We start from the raw sequence: 14,442 nt of genomic DNA on the forward strand, positions 1-14,442 counted from the left end.
TCGTAGCGCCTAGATGATGCCAAGTAAACCTATCAGTGATGTCAGTCCTCACAGCGTTTCAGTGTCGCTGAAAACAAGGTATAGACTGACAAGGAGAGGAACAAGAGATAAGTTGTTGGTATCTATTGTGAACCTTTTATCTGTCTGCAGCCTCTGGACTCTCCACACCCCCCGCCACCCCAACCCAGGCATCCAGCCAGCCTGTGTTCACCCAGGAGGCCCAGCCGAGCGGGCCCAGCCCTGAACGCCTGGAGCAGAGCCTCCGATCCCGCTCGGTTTCCACACCTCCAGACACAGGACAGCGCCTCAGCCTTCCCTCTGCGAAACCCCCGATCCCTTCCTCGAGCCCTGTGCCATCTTACTCTACCTCACATCAAGTAGGTCACGCTGCAACAATGTTTAAAGTAAAATAAATCATGTAATTTGTTTGCAAGACCGTTCAGCCACTACTTCTGAACCATTTGTGTATCAGGAACTCACCCTGTGTTGAATTTGTGAATAGACCTTTGTTTTTCTTGAATGCCTCCACAGTGATTGCAGAATCCAAAATGAGAGGAAAATCTTGATTAATTGAAGTGAAAAGGGTTCATGTTTAAACTAAATCAAAACACACATTTACAAACTCTCACACATCTCATGCAGTATAATCCAAGTCTCATTCATCCAGTTGTATAATCAGTACTTCCCAAACACATGCATTTTTGAAATACTTCCTCATAAACAGTCTTATGCACAGACGAGTGCTCAATGAAATGCACAAGCAGAGTTGAAACACACACCCAGGCGCACTACTCGTATGCAGAATCATTATATGCCCAGTTCAGACCAAAGATTCACCATGAGACGAGTTGAAACACGCAACTACTTGCAATGTGCCGTTCTGCAACGTTCTAAAAACCTGCCGGTTCTCACCAACTCAACTAGATGAGGCGGTGTATCATCTCTATTAGGGATTGGCAACACAAGCAAAAACACTATTCGAAAATCGTGGCAACTATTCGACAATTTTTCAAATAATCGCCCCCCGGAGCCACGCACACAGAGATCCATTCATCTTTAAAGGCCCGAACATACTTGGGCGGAACAGACTCCGCGGAGGTCCGCGTGGACTCAAAGCGGACGTCCGCAAGCCCTGTGCGCACACACCGGTGACTGCTCGGCGTGTATTTTTCACATCGCGAGGATTTTTCACGGACAGTTTTACAGTAAACTACAACGCGGAAGTGCGCTCAACTATGAAAGCCCAAATGACTGCGGACATTCCTCACGGAGTGCATGTTTCTGCATGTTTCTCCTGTTTGTAGAAGAGCATCAAACTAGCTGGTAGCCCATCTCACACCGCTGTAGCAATCCTAGACTGCCCTCTTGTGGTTAGGAGCTGAATTGCATGTCAAATATAGGGGGAGAAATAAGACGGCGAATATTAATAGTCGCATTAAAAAATCGATTTTTCAAAAATAAAACGACTATTCGAAATTCAAAAATCGTGACCCATCCCTAATCTCTATGCAACAACTCTCTGTACTTCTGTTCTGATTTGCAGCTTTTCAAGTTTATTTTGTGGCTGAATATAATTTGTAGCTTCTTAAAATATGAATGAGGATAGTGATAGTAAGATATTGGCTACGGTTGCATTTGTAGTAGCGATGAAACGGTATTCATAACAAATACACCACTATATATATAAGCAAGCAGCGCCAGTTAGTTGGTCAATGAGAATGTGTGTGTGAGGGGGCATGAGCATATACAGGGAGCAGCAGCAGCGACCCACCATCCGACACCGGCACACGTGAGGACGGAAACAGAGGGCTCGGCTTAGTGAACACGTCGTCTGCTGCCATTTTGCCTTGACCAGCGGACGTCACTACAAGCCGACTGGCTGTAGAAACAGGTGACGTGCCGTAAGTTCTAAAACCAGCTGCTGGCGATTAGACCAGCTGAGTTGCAGGTGACACCATCAGCTGGCTCGAGTTGAGCTCAGATGGCCAGTTCACACTGCTGCAACTTTTCTGTGCAACGTTCTAAAATGGTTTCGTTTCATCGCGAATCTTTTGTCTGAACTGGGCTTTGTGTTTGGGAAGTAATGAGTAATGATCATACGACTGCATAAATGAGACTTGGATTATACTGTGTGAGTTGTGTGAGTTTGTAGACTGATGTTTGATATAGTTTTGCTGCAGCACAGCCCCCTTTTACTGTTATTCATTGAGTGTTTTTTGCAGTTCGTGAGTTTTCATTCATCGTAGACATGACAATGTTTTCTTCACAAACACGGCGCAACACAGGGTGAGTCACTGACATACAAAGAATGATCACTTCGTGGGTGAAGTATTCCTTTATTGTGGGTATGACTCAGTCAAATACAATGAGGTGTGACTGCTTTCACCAGTCATGAAAGTCAGAGCACAAACATAAATGTTGCACATGGAGCAGAGAGATTTCACAGCACAGGTACGAGACTAGTGTAAAGGTCACCTCATCCATAGCTTTAGGAGAGGGTGGTCTGAGTTAACAAGTATTGACTCAAGTGTCCCTGGGGCGTAGGAATAGCATATGCATGTGAATTCCTAAAATACGTGAGAAATTTTTTGCTTTTGCTTGAATAAAAGAGAGGTACAGTATGCAGGTCAAATACTGTACTTTGCCCTACTTTAATATCAGTTATACTGTAGCTATGTTTTTTCAAAGTAGTGGTAAATACAGCGTGGATCACATGATGTTGAAACAAATCTTTTATTTGTGGCAACACAGCAGTCTGTCCATGAGTCATGCGCTGCTTTACTCAGCGCCATAAGGGTTTATTTGGGCAGTGGTGAACAGAAAGCATGGATGATGCAAATCCCTTAAATTCAGGCTGTGACGCCGGAGCATGCTGTGTGTCAACAGGGTTGTGTTTGCTCTATTTGCCGTGAGAATATAAATATTGTCTCTGCACTGAAGCAGTATCTCAAACAGAATGGGACGTTTGAGGAAACGGGTGAATGATCGTCTGTTAAACAGCTGGGAAGTAGTTCAGGGTTTTGTCACACGGGTTTTTCATTGTGGGTTTTATTTAGAATTCACCACAGTCTGAGTCAGGATGTGATATCAGATTTCCCACAGCTAGCCGCCCATTTAATGAATAATTACCTGAGGGTCTGCCTCGACCTGTCTGCTCTGAGTGATTGTGGATTCAAGCCAGAGAGGATAAATCAATATATCATCACCAACGTTGTATACGGTTGATATGAACACCAAGGACTCGTGAGTGTGGTTGAAGAGTGATGAGTCAGTGCTTGTCAGCCTCGCCATCATTCATAACAGAGGCTCAAAAATATAATCTTCTGATACTGTAGTTTACTTTCTGCTAAATCCAATAGCAAAAGCAATTAATGTAATGGGTTTGTGTACGTCTGCCTCCCTGGAGTTTGCCGTAATACTGAAGCAGGCTGCGTGCCCGCTGTGATGCAGCAGGGAAAGATTTATGGAAGTGCAGGAGGAGGTTTTTGGCGAGAGAAGCGCTGTGTCACCATTGCAGGGCAACTCTGGGGAACTGTGTAGCATCGCAGAGCAGGTATGCAGCCTTTCTCACACTGCTGCAGTGGCTTGTTGTGAATACACTTGCAAATGAGGGACCCAGAGAAATCATGTCTCAACAAGCACACTTTTTGAGTATGCAAATCTCTCAGCATGACACAGCATATTTCACGCTGGGAAGTCTCCTAGTTTGTGTGCAAGATGCAAATAACTCAATTTACATGCCATTTATTTTCTCATGCTGCCGCAGAGGCACCAAAGAGTTGCTTTTGTGGAGCTCAGCCATGTTGCTCGTTTTGTCAGAAGAAATTAACTCTGAGGATGTGACAAGGCATCCCCAGCTTCTTGCTGCTAAGCAACGTAAGGGATTTCCTAATATGGCGAAGCGTTCAGGTTGCTCTGCATGGAGAGGTGTGTCCACGGCGCGTGGAGCTTCCTGGTTTCTCTCCACGCTGCAAAGTGAGAGACTTTTACTGCGGGGAGTGTTGTTTGGCAGATTATAACAGTCACAAAGGGCTCAGCTGATTTATTGTGGTGGGATTAATCCTCACACGGCTGGTGGAGCGGCTGGTGGAGCGGCGCGTAGACATTGGTCCCCCCCTACTGCAGCAAATGGATCAGGACTGTTCCACTGTGAGTTTCAAGGGGTGTGTTGTAGTCTAATAATAATGTGCAACTGAAGTTGAAGCTCCGCGGCACAAGGTTCATGTCACGTTAGCTGAGTATATTTAGCGGAGCCGGAGGAGATTTATGAAGCGGTGAAACGCCGGCGGCGCGCTACGTCTTGTTGTTGATGTTTGGGTGTTTTGCGCACCGCGCTCGGTGTGATCAGTCTGCTGGGGCCGCGGGGGGAAAGTCGCTTCACCCAGCTGCTCACTCACAATCCACAGCAAAGTTTTGTCCTGCGCTGCCGCGTGTTGTGAGGATTTGCTGCGATCTTCACCGCACACTTCTGCCTCTTCTCCTCTCACAGGTCTACGGTTTATTCGAAGGCATGCTGGAGAAACTTGAACTAGATGATGATGGTAAGTGTCCCACTGCGTTTTCTGCTGACCCACTGCTCTATTTTACTACCTTCAATGCAGTCAGTGCTGGAATGTAAAGGTGACATCAGGGTATCAGAGGTATTCCAGCTGTTTGGAGCCAAAAGAGACGATGATACAGATGTCAGAGCCGTGTGCAGCGTCTGCTCAGTCCTTACCTCACAGATTCAGTGATTCATCAGCTATGAATTGTGCCACGAATTGAAGGAGTTTCCTCCACAGGCTGCTGTCATCATAACAGATCTAAATTAATATTTTTTTTAACGGGAATTTTACACAGCAGTCTTAATTCATAAAGACACAAACCTGTGGAATGCTATAGATTATTTGCATTATTATTGTAAATAAGAGTTATCTTCCTGCAGCATTTGAGGCTGAAACTGACGAGTAAAAATAATTATTTTAAATATTTTTGGTTGAATAATCATTCAGTCTGTAAAACATCCAAGAAATACAATAACAAATGGCCATGGCTAGTACCCAGACCCCAGAGATTTCTCAGAAATCAGACATATTTTGTTGATTCCAATGGGGAAATTGTGATACTGTACAGTTACTCTGATATATAGCATTTAGAAATATAAGAAAGAAGAAATAGGAAGTATGTGAGCATTAAACATTAGTATGTAAAGTATTTGAAATGATAAAATATGTGTATTATGCTAAGAATGTAAAACATATAAAAAGTATGTTTATTATGTGAGGTATGTTAAAATATATTTTTAAAAAAGTACATTATGCTAAGTTAAGTGTGTAGAAGAAAGTAAATATGTATTATTTTAAAAATATAAATTATGTAAAAATATAAAAAAATATGTGCATTATACTAAGTATGTAAAGTATGTAAAAATATAAAAGTGTGTGCACTTTGCTACAATGTATAAAACAAGTACGTAAAGTATTTGAAAAGATAAAATATGGTAAGAATTTAAAGCATGTAAAAAAAAAAAAGATTAAACGCATCATTGTTTATTATGTGTGTCAGGTATGAAAAAAATATGTCCATTATGCCAAGTAAATTCTATAAAATAAATAAAAATGTGCATTATTTTCAGTATATGAACTGTAAAAATATAAAAATATGTGCATTAAACCAAGTATGTAAAAATATAGACGTATGTGCATTATGCGACAACATATAAAACTAGTATGTGAAATTTTTAGACTTATAAAATATGTTTATTATGCTACTGTGTACAAACAATTTATATGTAAATAGGAAAATTAGAAATATGTACATTATGTACATCATATGGGATACTTAAATCAATATTGCAGTAGTTGAATTATTACATAAATTATTGTACAGTAAATATGTCTTTAAATTGCTTGGTTGACTGTACAGGATTTATTTCTTTAAATTTACAGTAATATACACACAAGCAAATATTGTATATTTACTTTATGGCAGATACCTAAATGTTCATTTTATTTTGTCGCTAATCTTATTTTGTTTCACAATACTGTAATCTTCAATCTGCATCATCAGTGAATTACTTAAAGTACATTGTTATCTGTGTTTTTCCGCTGTTTCTGTCTGGTTGGTGCCAAAAGCAGATCTTAATTATCGGTAAGATGGAGCAGTAAAGTGGCTGTAAGTGGTCCAGACCCGTAATGGTTGTTTAGGCTCTCAGAGTGTGTTGTGTTTCCAGGCTCTCATTATATATTCCCTGTGAGATTTCTCCTTCCTCTAAAAGTATTTTCCCTCCCTTTTTTGTTCTCACAGCTGCTGAACCTGAGAGTGATATTTACATGCGCTTCATGAAATCCCACAAGTGCTACGACATCATCCCCACGAGCTCCAAACTGGTTGTGTTCGACACAGCACTCCAAGTTAGTATTATGACAAAGTGAAGTGTCTCTTGCCTGCAGACAGACCTTTACGTGATGTGGTTGAGATTGCTCCTCTTGAGAACCAAGGGAGACATTCAGCTGAAGTTAATATTCAGTAAAATTGGCCGGTGTATTTGCCTCAGAGCAGTCTCTGTGAAATGGTTGATGAAATTGTCATAAAGCTGTTAAACAGTAATCCTGGGGAGGCCTGACCTCTTTGATGTGTTGATCTTCAACCACTAAATCCAGTAAAGGTTAGAGCTAAGAGTCCTTATCTGACAGAAGTGGAAATATTAAAACCAGCGCAAAGTAATCAAGAGTTTACAAAATACATCACAGCTTAGTCCTAAGAATGTCATGGAAACAAAGAAAGGTCATCAGACAGACCAAAGATTATTTTTGATTAGAGATTAATATGTCAATTGTTTTTGTCCCTAAATTGTTCAGTCTGTAAAATGTCAATGAAATGGTCCAAGGTGGCATCTTGAAACGTCTTGTTTTGTCCGACCAACAATTCAAAACCTGAAGATATTTAAAGTTAAAATCCTTTCAAACACACAAAAGCAGCAAATCTTAACATTTAAGAAGCAAAGATCAGTAAATATTGGCCATTTTTGCTTGATTTGCCTACTGAATTGATTCATCAATTATCAGAGTTGTTGCAGACTAATAGAAGAAGTTGGGGTGTAATGGTACACAGAAGTCACAGTTGAGTTTATACCCAGGTTTAGCAGTCACACTTTATTACAGCAGGGGGAAAAAATCATAAGGATGCATTTCTTTTCATGTATTTTTGACAGACAGCTGTGCGAGTGTCAGAGACAGACACAGTCCTCTTCCTGGGGACTGAGGTAGCATTTTACCTACAGGCAACTTTGGTGAATTGTTTTCATTACAGTGAACAAACACTTTCCCAAAAGGCAACATGTCACAACAGGCTATGAAACTGAAAAGCATCTCTCATGCTATGGAACTGAAAATACCAAAATATATGGAATAGAAAGTCAAATTTGGGTCCATAGAGCAGGCGCATTAGAGGCTTGGGGCCACCGAGCGTGGCTGAGTGACCAACTTCCACTGGCCAAGCAGCAGTACTCCGATAACTTGAACGAGGATAGAGGAGCTCTTTTAGACTTTCCAAATGTAATCAGACTGAATGGATTAAAGCTTGATAGTGGAAGAAGTCATTTTGCGGGAGCTGTGACACTCTGCTGATTTATAGATGTCTCTTTTCCAGTGTAAGTCTATGGGAAATACTCTTTTTGGAACCAACAGCATCATGTGATGGACCCTGGAAATCGCAGTACAGCTGTTTAGCCACTACAAAAATTGGCTTCAAATCCCAGCGCACTTCGTTGTGACCTGGTTGCAGCTGACAGGGAACCTGCAGACCGGTATTCCAGCTCTGTAGTTTCATTTACGCTCGCCATAGTGTGTTTCACTCAAGGTTGCCCAAAGTTTCTGGGCAGAACTGGCATTAACGAACCTTGGTTCTGCATCACGTCCATCAATTTATATACTGTGTATTCTGCGAGAGGCTGCATGTACCAGACTGTGTTGCCTGTACCTTGACTCCTGTACCGTGACAGTGCGGTACAAATACACAAACCACGTGTTTCAGCTCCATAAAAGATAACGTGCATAATCTAATTGGTTTTTGTGATCTCGACTGTTGCTTGACAGGTGAAGAAAGCGTTCTTTGCCTTGGTAGCCAACGGTGTGCGGGCTGCTCCACTATGGGACACAGAGAAGCAAAGCTTTGTGGGTAAGAACAGCAAAACCTGTCACACAACTAACTTTATGGCCCTTTTGTGCTGCTGTTATCACATACTAAAATATATATTTTAGATAGTTTTCTATAATAGTATTTAAAGAATCATGGATATTGAACTGCCACATTTGACACAGTTTTCCTAGTTTACAGTTTTTTTAGTTTTATTTCTGATATTTGTGGCTGTTCAGGTTTAAATTGAGCATGTTTAACATTGAGTTTGAAGTTTAAAAAAGTTAAAGGAGGTTGGTTAAAGTAAGAAATACACATTATGTACATTGCAGATTTAAAGGCTAAGCTTTCAGACAAATACCACCTCCAAAGACCAGACAGTTTAGCATTTAAATGTAAATTTTGCAGGACAAACAATATTTAGATGCCTGTATTCTTCTTACTAACTCTATAGATTAGACTCTTGCATATTTTTATGACACTTCCGGGTGCAGGCTACGTATTTTGAGTCCACATTTTTAGAAAAACAGCGTGATTTCTCCTGCTGTGCTGGTGCACTATTGCTAAATGAACACAGAATAGACGCTGTGTATTAATGCTGCAGGTTATTTCTAAATAGGTACAATGCTGTATTGAGCAGAAGTCATTTGAGCTTTTGTAAACTATTAAAAACAACAGTGACTCCTCTCTATTGACCAGAGCTCTGAGAGGCTGAAAATAATATTTAATAATAAAAAAAATCACAGCGGACTCTAAAATACCCTCTGTTAGTAAGGGAGTGTCAAAAGCCAAACCAGCAGTGAATCGGCTTTGTTGTGCTGTATTTTTTTCCTGCGTAGAGTTTATTGCAAGTCAGCCTGTGATGAATAATGAATGCCAAGTCAGCATGAGGATAAAGCGAGGGGAGGGGGGGCAGTCATTGATGTGTTGTTTGGACCACGCCTTTGTAAGCGCTGTCTCTTCTATCCAATCCCACAATGCCTGCAGGCACAGTGCTCAATGTTTGTAGATCCAGTTTGTTTCATTGTTCGTTTTCATTGCAGGAATGCTGACAATCACAGATTTCATCATCATACTACACAGATACTATAAGTCACCGATGGTAGGTCCACTCGACAGATAATATTTGCATTAGATTTGGTCCGTTGAGGATCTCTCTGTTTACTCTGTTTATTTCTTGTGTTTCAGGTGCAAATATATGAATTGGAGGAACATAAGCTTGAGACGTGGAGAGGTTAGCACCATGATTATACTGTTATGTTTCTGTAGCATGCATAATGTAGGCTTTTATTACTGTTTTATAAGCAGAATAAAAAACACTTTAATATTTTACTTCTTGCTACAGAGGTTTACCTTCAAGCAACATTCAAACCTCTGGTCAACATATCACCTGATGCAAGGTACGGTTGTCTGACTATGAATAATGAATCTTTGTGTTTTTACATATTTTCCTATGTGTGTGAACTGATGTGCGCTCCTTGTAACTGGTCATTGTGGGGTTTTTTTGTGTTGCAGCCTTTTTGATGCAGTGTACACCCTCATCAAAAACAAAATTCACCGCCTGCCTGTCATCGACCCCGTCACGGGGAATGCACTTTATATTCTCACACACAAGAGGATCCTCAAGTTCCTCCAGCTTTTTGTGAGTCCAACACAGTCACTGCCAGTCTGTCTGTGAGTTAGTTAGCTTGTGCAATTTAATTTATGTGATGGGTTGTTATTATTACTTGAGCTGGGAACTTTGTCCTCTTGTCCCCACTTTCATTTGTCTGCTGCCCTCTAGTGGTCAGTGTGGACATTTATAAAATGTGCCCTTAAAGGAATACTTCACCCTCAGACGACCACTTATATATCAATTAATCACCTCGTGTTACGTTGAATCCGTGAAGAAAGCTTTGTTTTCTCGCACCACATTTGACAACAGCAAAACTACCACTTTGCAACTTCTCACACAACTCGTGCAGTATAGTCCAAGTCTCATTTATCCAGTCATAAGCTCAGTACTTTCCAAACAGGAAGTCCTTTCTGACAGGTAACTGAACTAAAAGTGAATATTATCCATGCTCTCTTTAAAGCCAGACTCCACTGACAAAAGTAGTAATTTTAGCTCTCCAAGCACAGGAGCTGCTGATCTACCTCTGCATCAATCGGTAGTTTGTCTGTGTTATATTGTGACATTGGTGAATCTGAACTAACCCTTTAAGACACCAAAGTCACACAACTACACAAGCAAACTATCTGATTAAGGCAGCAGTGGACCAGCAGCTCCTGTGCTCAGGGGGGTAAAATTGCTCTTTTTGTCAATGGAGTCTGGCTATTAAAAGAGCACAGCTAAGATTTACTTTTCACTCAACACTCATTGTGTGTATATTTGTGCTCTCCAGATGTGTGAAATGCCAAAGCCGGCTTTCATGAAGCAGACTCTCGGCGAGCTGGGCATTGGCTCGTACCACGACATCGCTTTCATCCACCCGAACACGCCCATCATCAAAGCTCTCAACATTTTTGTGGAGAGACGAGTGTCCGCCCTGCCTGTGGTGGACGAGTCGGGTAAGATCACAAACTTCAGTGTTGACACAGTTTAATAATATTAATGTTAAATTAAATTACCGACTGGAGTTCTTTATGTCCTGTTAAAGGCAAAGTTGTGGATATTTACTCCAAGTTTGACGTGATTGTAAGTTGACTTTTCTACAGTTTCTCTTTTTAAAGAGACAAAATACCACATAATAGTCGCTGAGCTAGTCTGTGATTTACTGTCTCACTTCCTACAATGCATTTTCATGTTTGTGTAGAACTTGGCTGCTGAGAAGACGTACAACAACCTGGACATCACGGTGACGCAGGCTCTGAAACATCGCTCCCAGTACTTCGAAGGAGTCATGAAGTGCCATAAAATGGAAACAATGGAGACCATTGTGGACAGAATAGTCAAAGCTGAAGTGAGATATTGAAAACACTGAGACATACGCTTTCTTTTAGATACCCAGAAATTAATTTGTAATGTGTGTTTTCCACCAGGTGCATCGGTTGGTGGTGGTGGACGAGCGCTCCAGCATCGAGGGCATCGTCTCCCTCTCAGACATCCTCCAGGCCCTGGTGCTCAGCCCTGCAGGTATAGATGCTCAGAATCGCTAGCCCCAACTCCCCCTCTGTCCTGGACCCTGAGCTCTCTCCCCCACCCCGCCCTCTAACCTTGTCCCAGGTAGGGAAATGCACCTGTTTGGCCCCTGGCTGGTTGTCGCCTGTAGCTGTCTGCAAGGAGACATGGTGCCTGATGTCCTGGTTGTCCTGCTGGATGCTGCTGTGTGCAGCTGTGTGGTGTGGATTTTTGGGGATAGAATGAAGAGGCTGTCATCTTCTGTCAGGGCAAAAACAAAATTCATATCTTCTCTCAGCAGTGCGTTTAAATATAGTCGATATCTACCTGTAGGAAAGTTGTTTTTCATTACAAAGCAAGTATTCTTCAAGTTGGTTAAGAGGATGTTCTCAAGCAGCATTTTGAGAGTGGATTATTGTAAAATATAGTTCATTTATCTATACACGTACTCATCTGTCGGCCATATTGGAGTTTGCACCAGATACCCTAATTGAGAGAGAAGTGGTGCACTTTGTTGGGAATGAGAATGAGATTCAAACACACTTTGATGCTTTATGGATGTGAGGATGAAAGTCAAACTCAACACCCTGAACTGAGGATAAAACTGAACCGAACTTGGTGTCAAAATGAGGGAAATGTGTTGAATCAAGACCAGGAGATTCTCATATTAAACTATACCTTCATGTATTCCTAACTTAAATATCAGACAGGGTTACCATGCATGCTAGAGAACCTGGATAGCAGCTGACCAATTATCCATTCATGGAAACACGTGGAAAGTGAGAAAAGATCTGGTGTTTTCCTCGAAAATATTTTCAGCATTCTCCTATTTTGCTTTAGCTGAGAATGAATTATAAGGCTATCTATCAGCGCTCCCCAAAACGGATAACACTGCCATCTGAAATGGGCTAAGATATGTTGAGGATCGTGTTAACGTTCAATGCTATTTTATGGACGAGAAAATTTTGAATTGGCTGCTCACGATTAAGTTGAGGGAACGCTGTGAACACACCTCTAAGTCATGTCACATACAGGTAAAATGACCTCAGAGCTTAAGCATCCGAAACTCTGATTAATGTTAGTGTCAGTGTCGAGCGTTTAGATGAGCGAGCTGCAATCAGCATTACAGGAGGCCAATCAATCGGCCTGTTCCGAACAGGCACATTTTGAATCGGCTCTGCAGCAGTACTAATAAAGTGAAGTGCTTTACATTTGCGGATGTATTTGCATTATTCATGCACGCAAGAGATGATTTAATAGATAAGTTATAGCCTTTCACTGCACGTCTTATCAATGAGACTTCCATAGAAAGAAATATATTAGTGTATGGCGTGATCCCTGTCTCATACTAACTAGATCTTCACTGAAAATGTCCTGGAAAAGTGTCTCTAGGAAAGAGTGGGAACCCTGATTTGAGTCTGTGAACTACAAGAAGACAATTACAGCAAACAACAGGGCCAGATCCATTGTTTCTACATTTAAAACCATTATAACTGGGCTTTATGAAACAAAAACAAACCAAATTCAAAACTGCACCAAAGTTTTCCACAGTGGGTTGAATCACACACGTTGGTTGTGAATGTAAACTAAGGCAGAAGCTGCTTTACTTATTACAAATTCTGCTCATTTACGTTTGGCTTTTAGTAGATGTGATTGCATTTTGCCAGTAGCGAACTCCACTTTGATGTGAACATGTCTTGTATTTATACGCTTGAAAGCAAATAACAGATGCCTGCATAATTTTGGCGCTTTCAGTGTTGGACGTTGCCGTGTGCTCAGGCTGTAACGCCGTCAGATCACTGAAGTGTTGTGGAGGAAACATGACACACAGGCGTTTAACTCTCCACTTTAAAGGATAGGTCCACTGTTTTCAGCCCAGGCTTTATAGAAATGTTTATATCCTTCCTATTTGTGTGTAACACAACCTCAGAAACTGACCAGTCTGCTGTAATTACTCACTGGGTCTAAACAGAGTCCGATGGGGGCCGTCTTTCCAAGCTTCAAAAAGAATGATAAATCTTGTTTTTGAAAACAGGAAGCTGACTTTAGACGGACATATCTATGTTAAGCGGGCAGAATTTAGCCTACTCCTGCTTTTATTGACTTTATGCTGCTGGTTGTATCCTCATTAAAGTGGGAAGTTTTGCAAAATAAAGTCATTAAAATTTACTAGAAATATTGATTCATGAAAATGTTTTGGCAGAACGTATGAAAGTTTGTCCAGCTAGAGATTTAGTCTGGTTTTTAAAGCCTAAATGGTGTGAGGGGCTCTTTTTGCTGAGAAATATCTTGGAACAAGCAGGTTTGCCAAAAAGTGGTGAGGTAGTGTTAGGTAGAAGATATACTCTATTTTTAACCCTGTATTCATGTAGACGGCCGGCTGCATCGTAAACAGAATTGTTCACACACTTGTCTATGTACTGAGTGTGTTACTGGAGGAATCCACTAGAGGGCACACAAGAGAACTGAGATTATATAGACCTTCTGGATTTGCACAAGCAGCAACCTTTGAGGCTAAAAATGAAGCCAACGCGGGAAGTGCAGTTCATCAAATGGCTGCTTTAGGCCGGCTCCAAAACAGAAACCATAGGCTACGCTCATGTTAAAATGCCCAACTTAACAGCAGAAATAAACATGTTTACAGTCTGGTTCAAAAAATGCTTTTGGTCTCTGTAACTAATACTCTCGGGCAGTGTCAAATTGTTCATGCTGTCATACCTTAAAGGGAATTTTCGGTTTATTTCAACCTGTCTCCTATCGTCCTAAATTTGTTTCAAGTGACTAGTGACATAGAAATAATAGTTAGCATGTTAGCCGTTAGCCTAGATACAGCCGGGGCGCATAGTAGCATCAGACCTGTTAAAACGTAAGTGAACGGGCAACCTTCAAGTGCAAAGTTAGTCCACTAAACAAGCTTTTTTTTCCACAAAGACCGCCTCTTATCATTAGGATAAATGTCAGAGAACATATAGAAAACGACATGTAAACGTGTTGTCTTACCTTACCGGTGTGCTGCCATTTTTGTTTACCATCTAGCTCTGGCTTCCAAAGCGCGGCCGAAATATCGCGAGAACAAACTGCGATCTCTCAGCTTGTTTAGTGGACTAACTTTGCACTTGAAGGTTGCCCGTTCACTTACGTTTTAACAGGTCTGACGCTACTATATGCCCCGGCTGTATCTCGGCTAATGGCTAACATGCTAACTATTATTTTTATGTCACTAGTCA

The 14,442-nt window shown here is 41.2% G+C and overlaps 1 protein-coding gene across 6 annotated transcripts in view; it reads left to right on the forward strand.

Annotated features, from left to right (window-relative positions):
- The window catches only part of LOC125901833 (5'-AMP-activated protein kinase subunit gamma-2-like), a 36,335-nt gene that overhangs the window by 19,013 nt on the left and 2,880 nt on the right, over positions 1-14,442 (forward strand). For 4 of the 6 annotated variants that reach the window (XM_049597778.1, XM_049597780.1, XM_049597781.1 and 1 more), the window contains 12 exons: positions 151-377; positions 4,490-4,541; positions 6,286-6,392; positions 8,076-8,157; positions 9,159-9,217; positions 9,304-9,349; positions 9,461-9,515; positions 9,631-9,757; positions 10,500-10,665; positions 10,755-10,792; positions 10,911-11,057; positions 11,137-11,230. In XM_049597778.1, coding sequence (XP_049453735.1) covers positions 151-377; positions 4,490-4,541; positions 6,286-6,392; positions 8,076-8,157; positions 9,159-9,217; positions 9,304-9,349; positions 9,461-9,515; positions 9,631-9,757; positions 10,500-10,665; positions 10,755-10,792; positions 10,911-11,057; positions 11,137-11,230 — 1,200 coding nt within the window. Of the gene's footprint in view, positions 1-150; positions 378-3,850; positions 4,150-4,489; positions 4,542-6,285; positions 6,393-8,075; positions 8,158-9,158; positions 9,218-9,303; positions 9,350-9,460; positions 9,516-9,630; positions 9,758-10,499; positions 10,666-10,754; positions 10,793-10,910; positions 11,058-11,136; positions 11,321-14,442 lie in introns of those variants that run through there. The other 2 variants (XR_007451036.1, XM_049597782.1) reach the window with 2 other exon arrangements.

Source organism: Epinephelus fuscoguttatus, linkage group LG15 (assembly GCF_011397635.1).
Source record: "Epinephelus fuscoguttatus linkage group LG15, E.fuscoguttatus.final_Chr_v1".
Taxonomy (NCBI): domain Eukaryota; kingdom Metazoa; phylum Chordata; class Actinopteri; order Perciformes; family Serranidae; genus Epinephelus; species Epinephelus fuscoguttatus.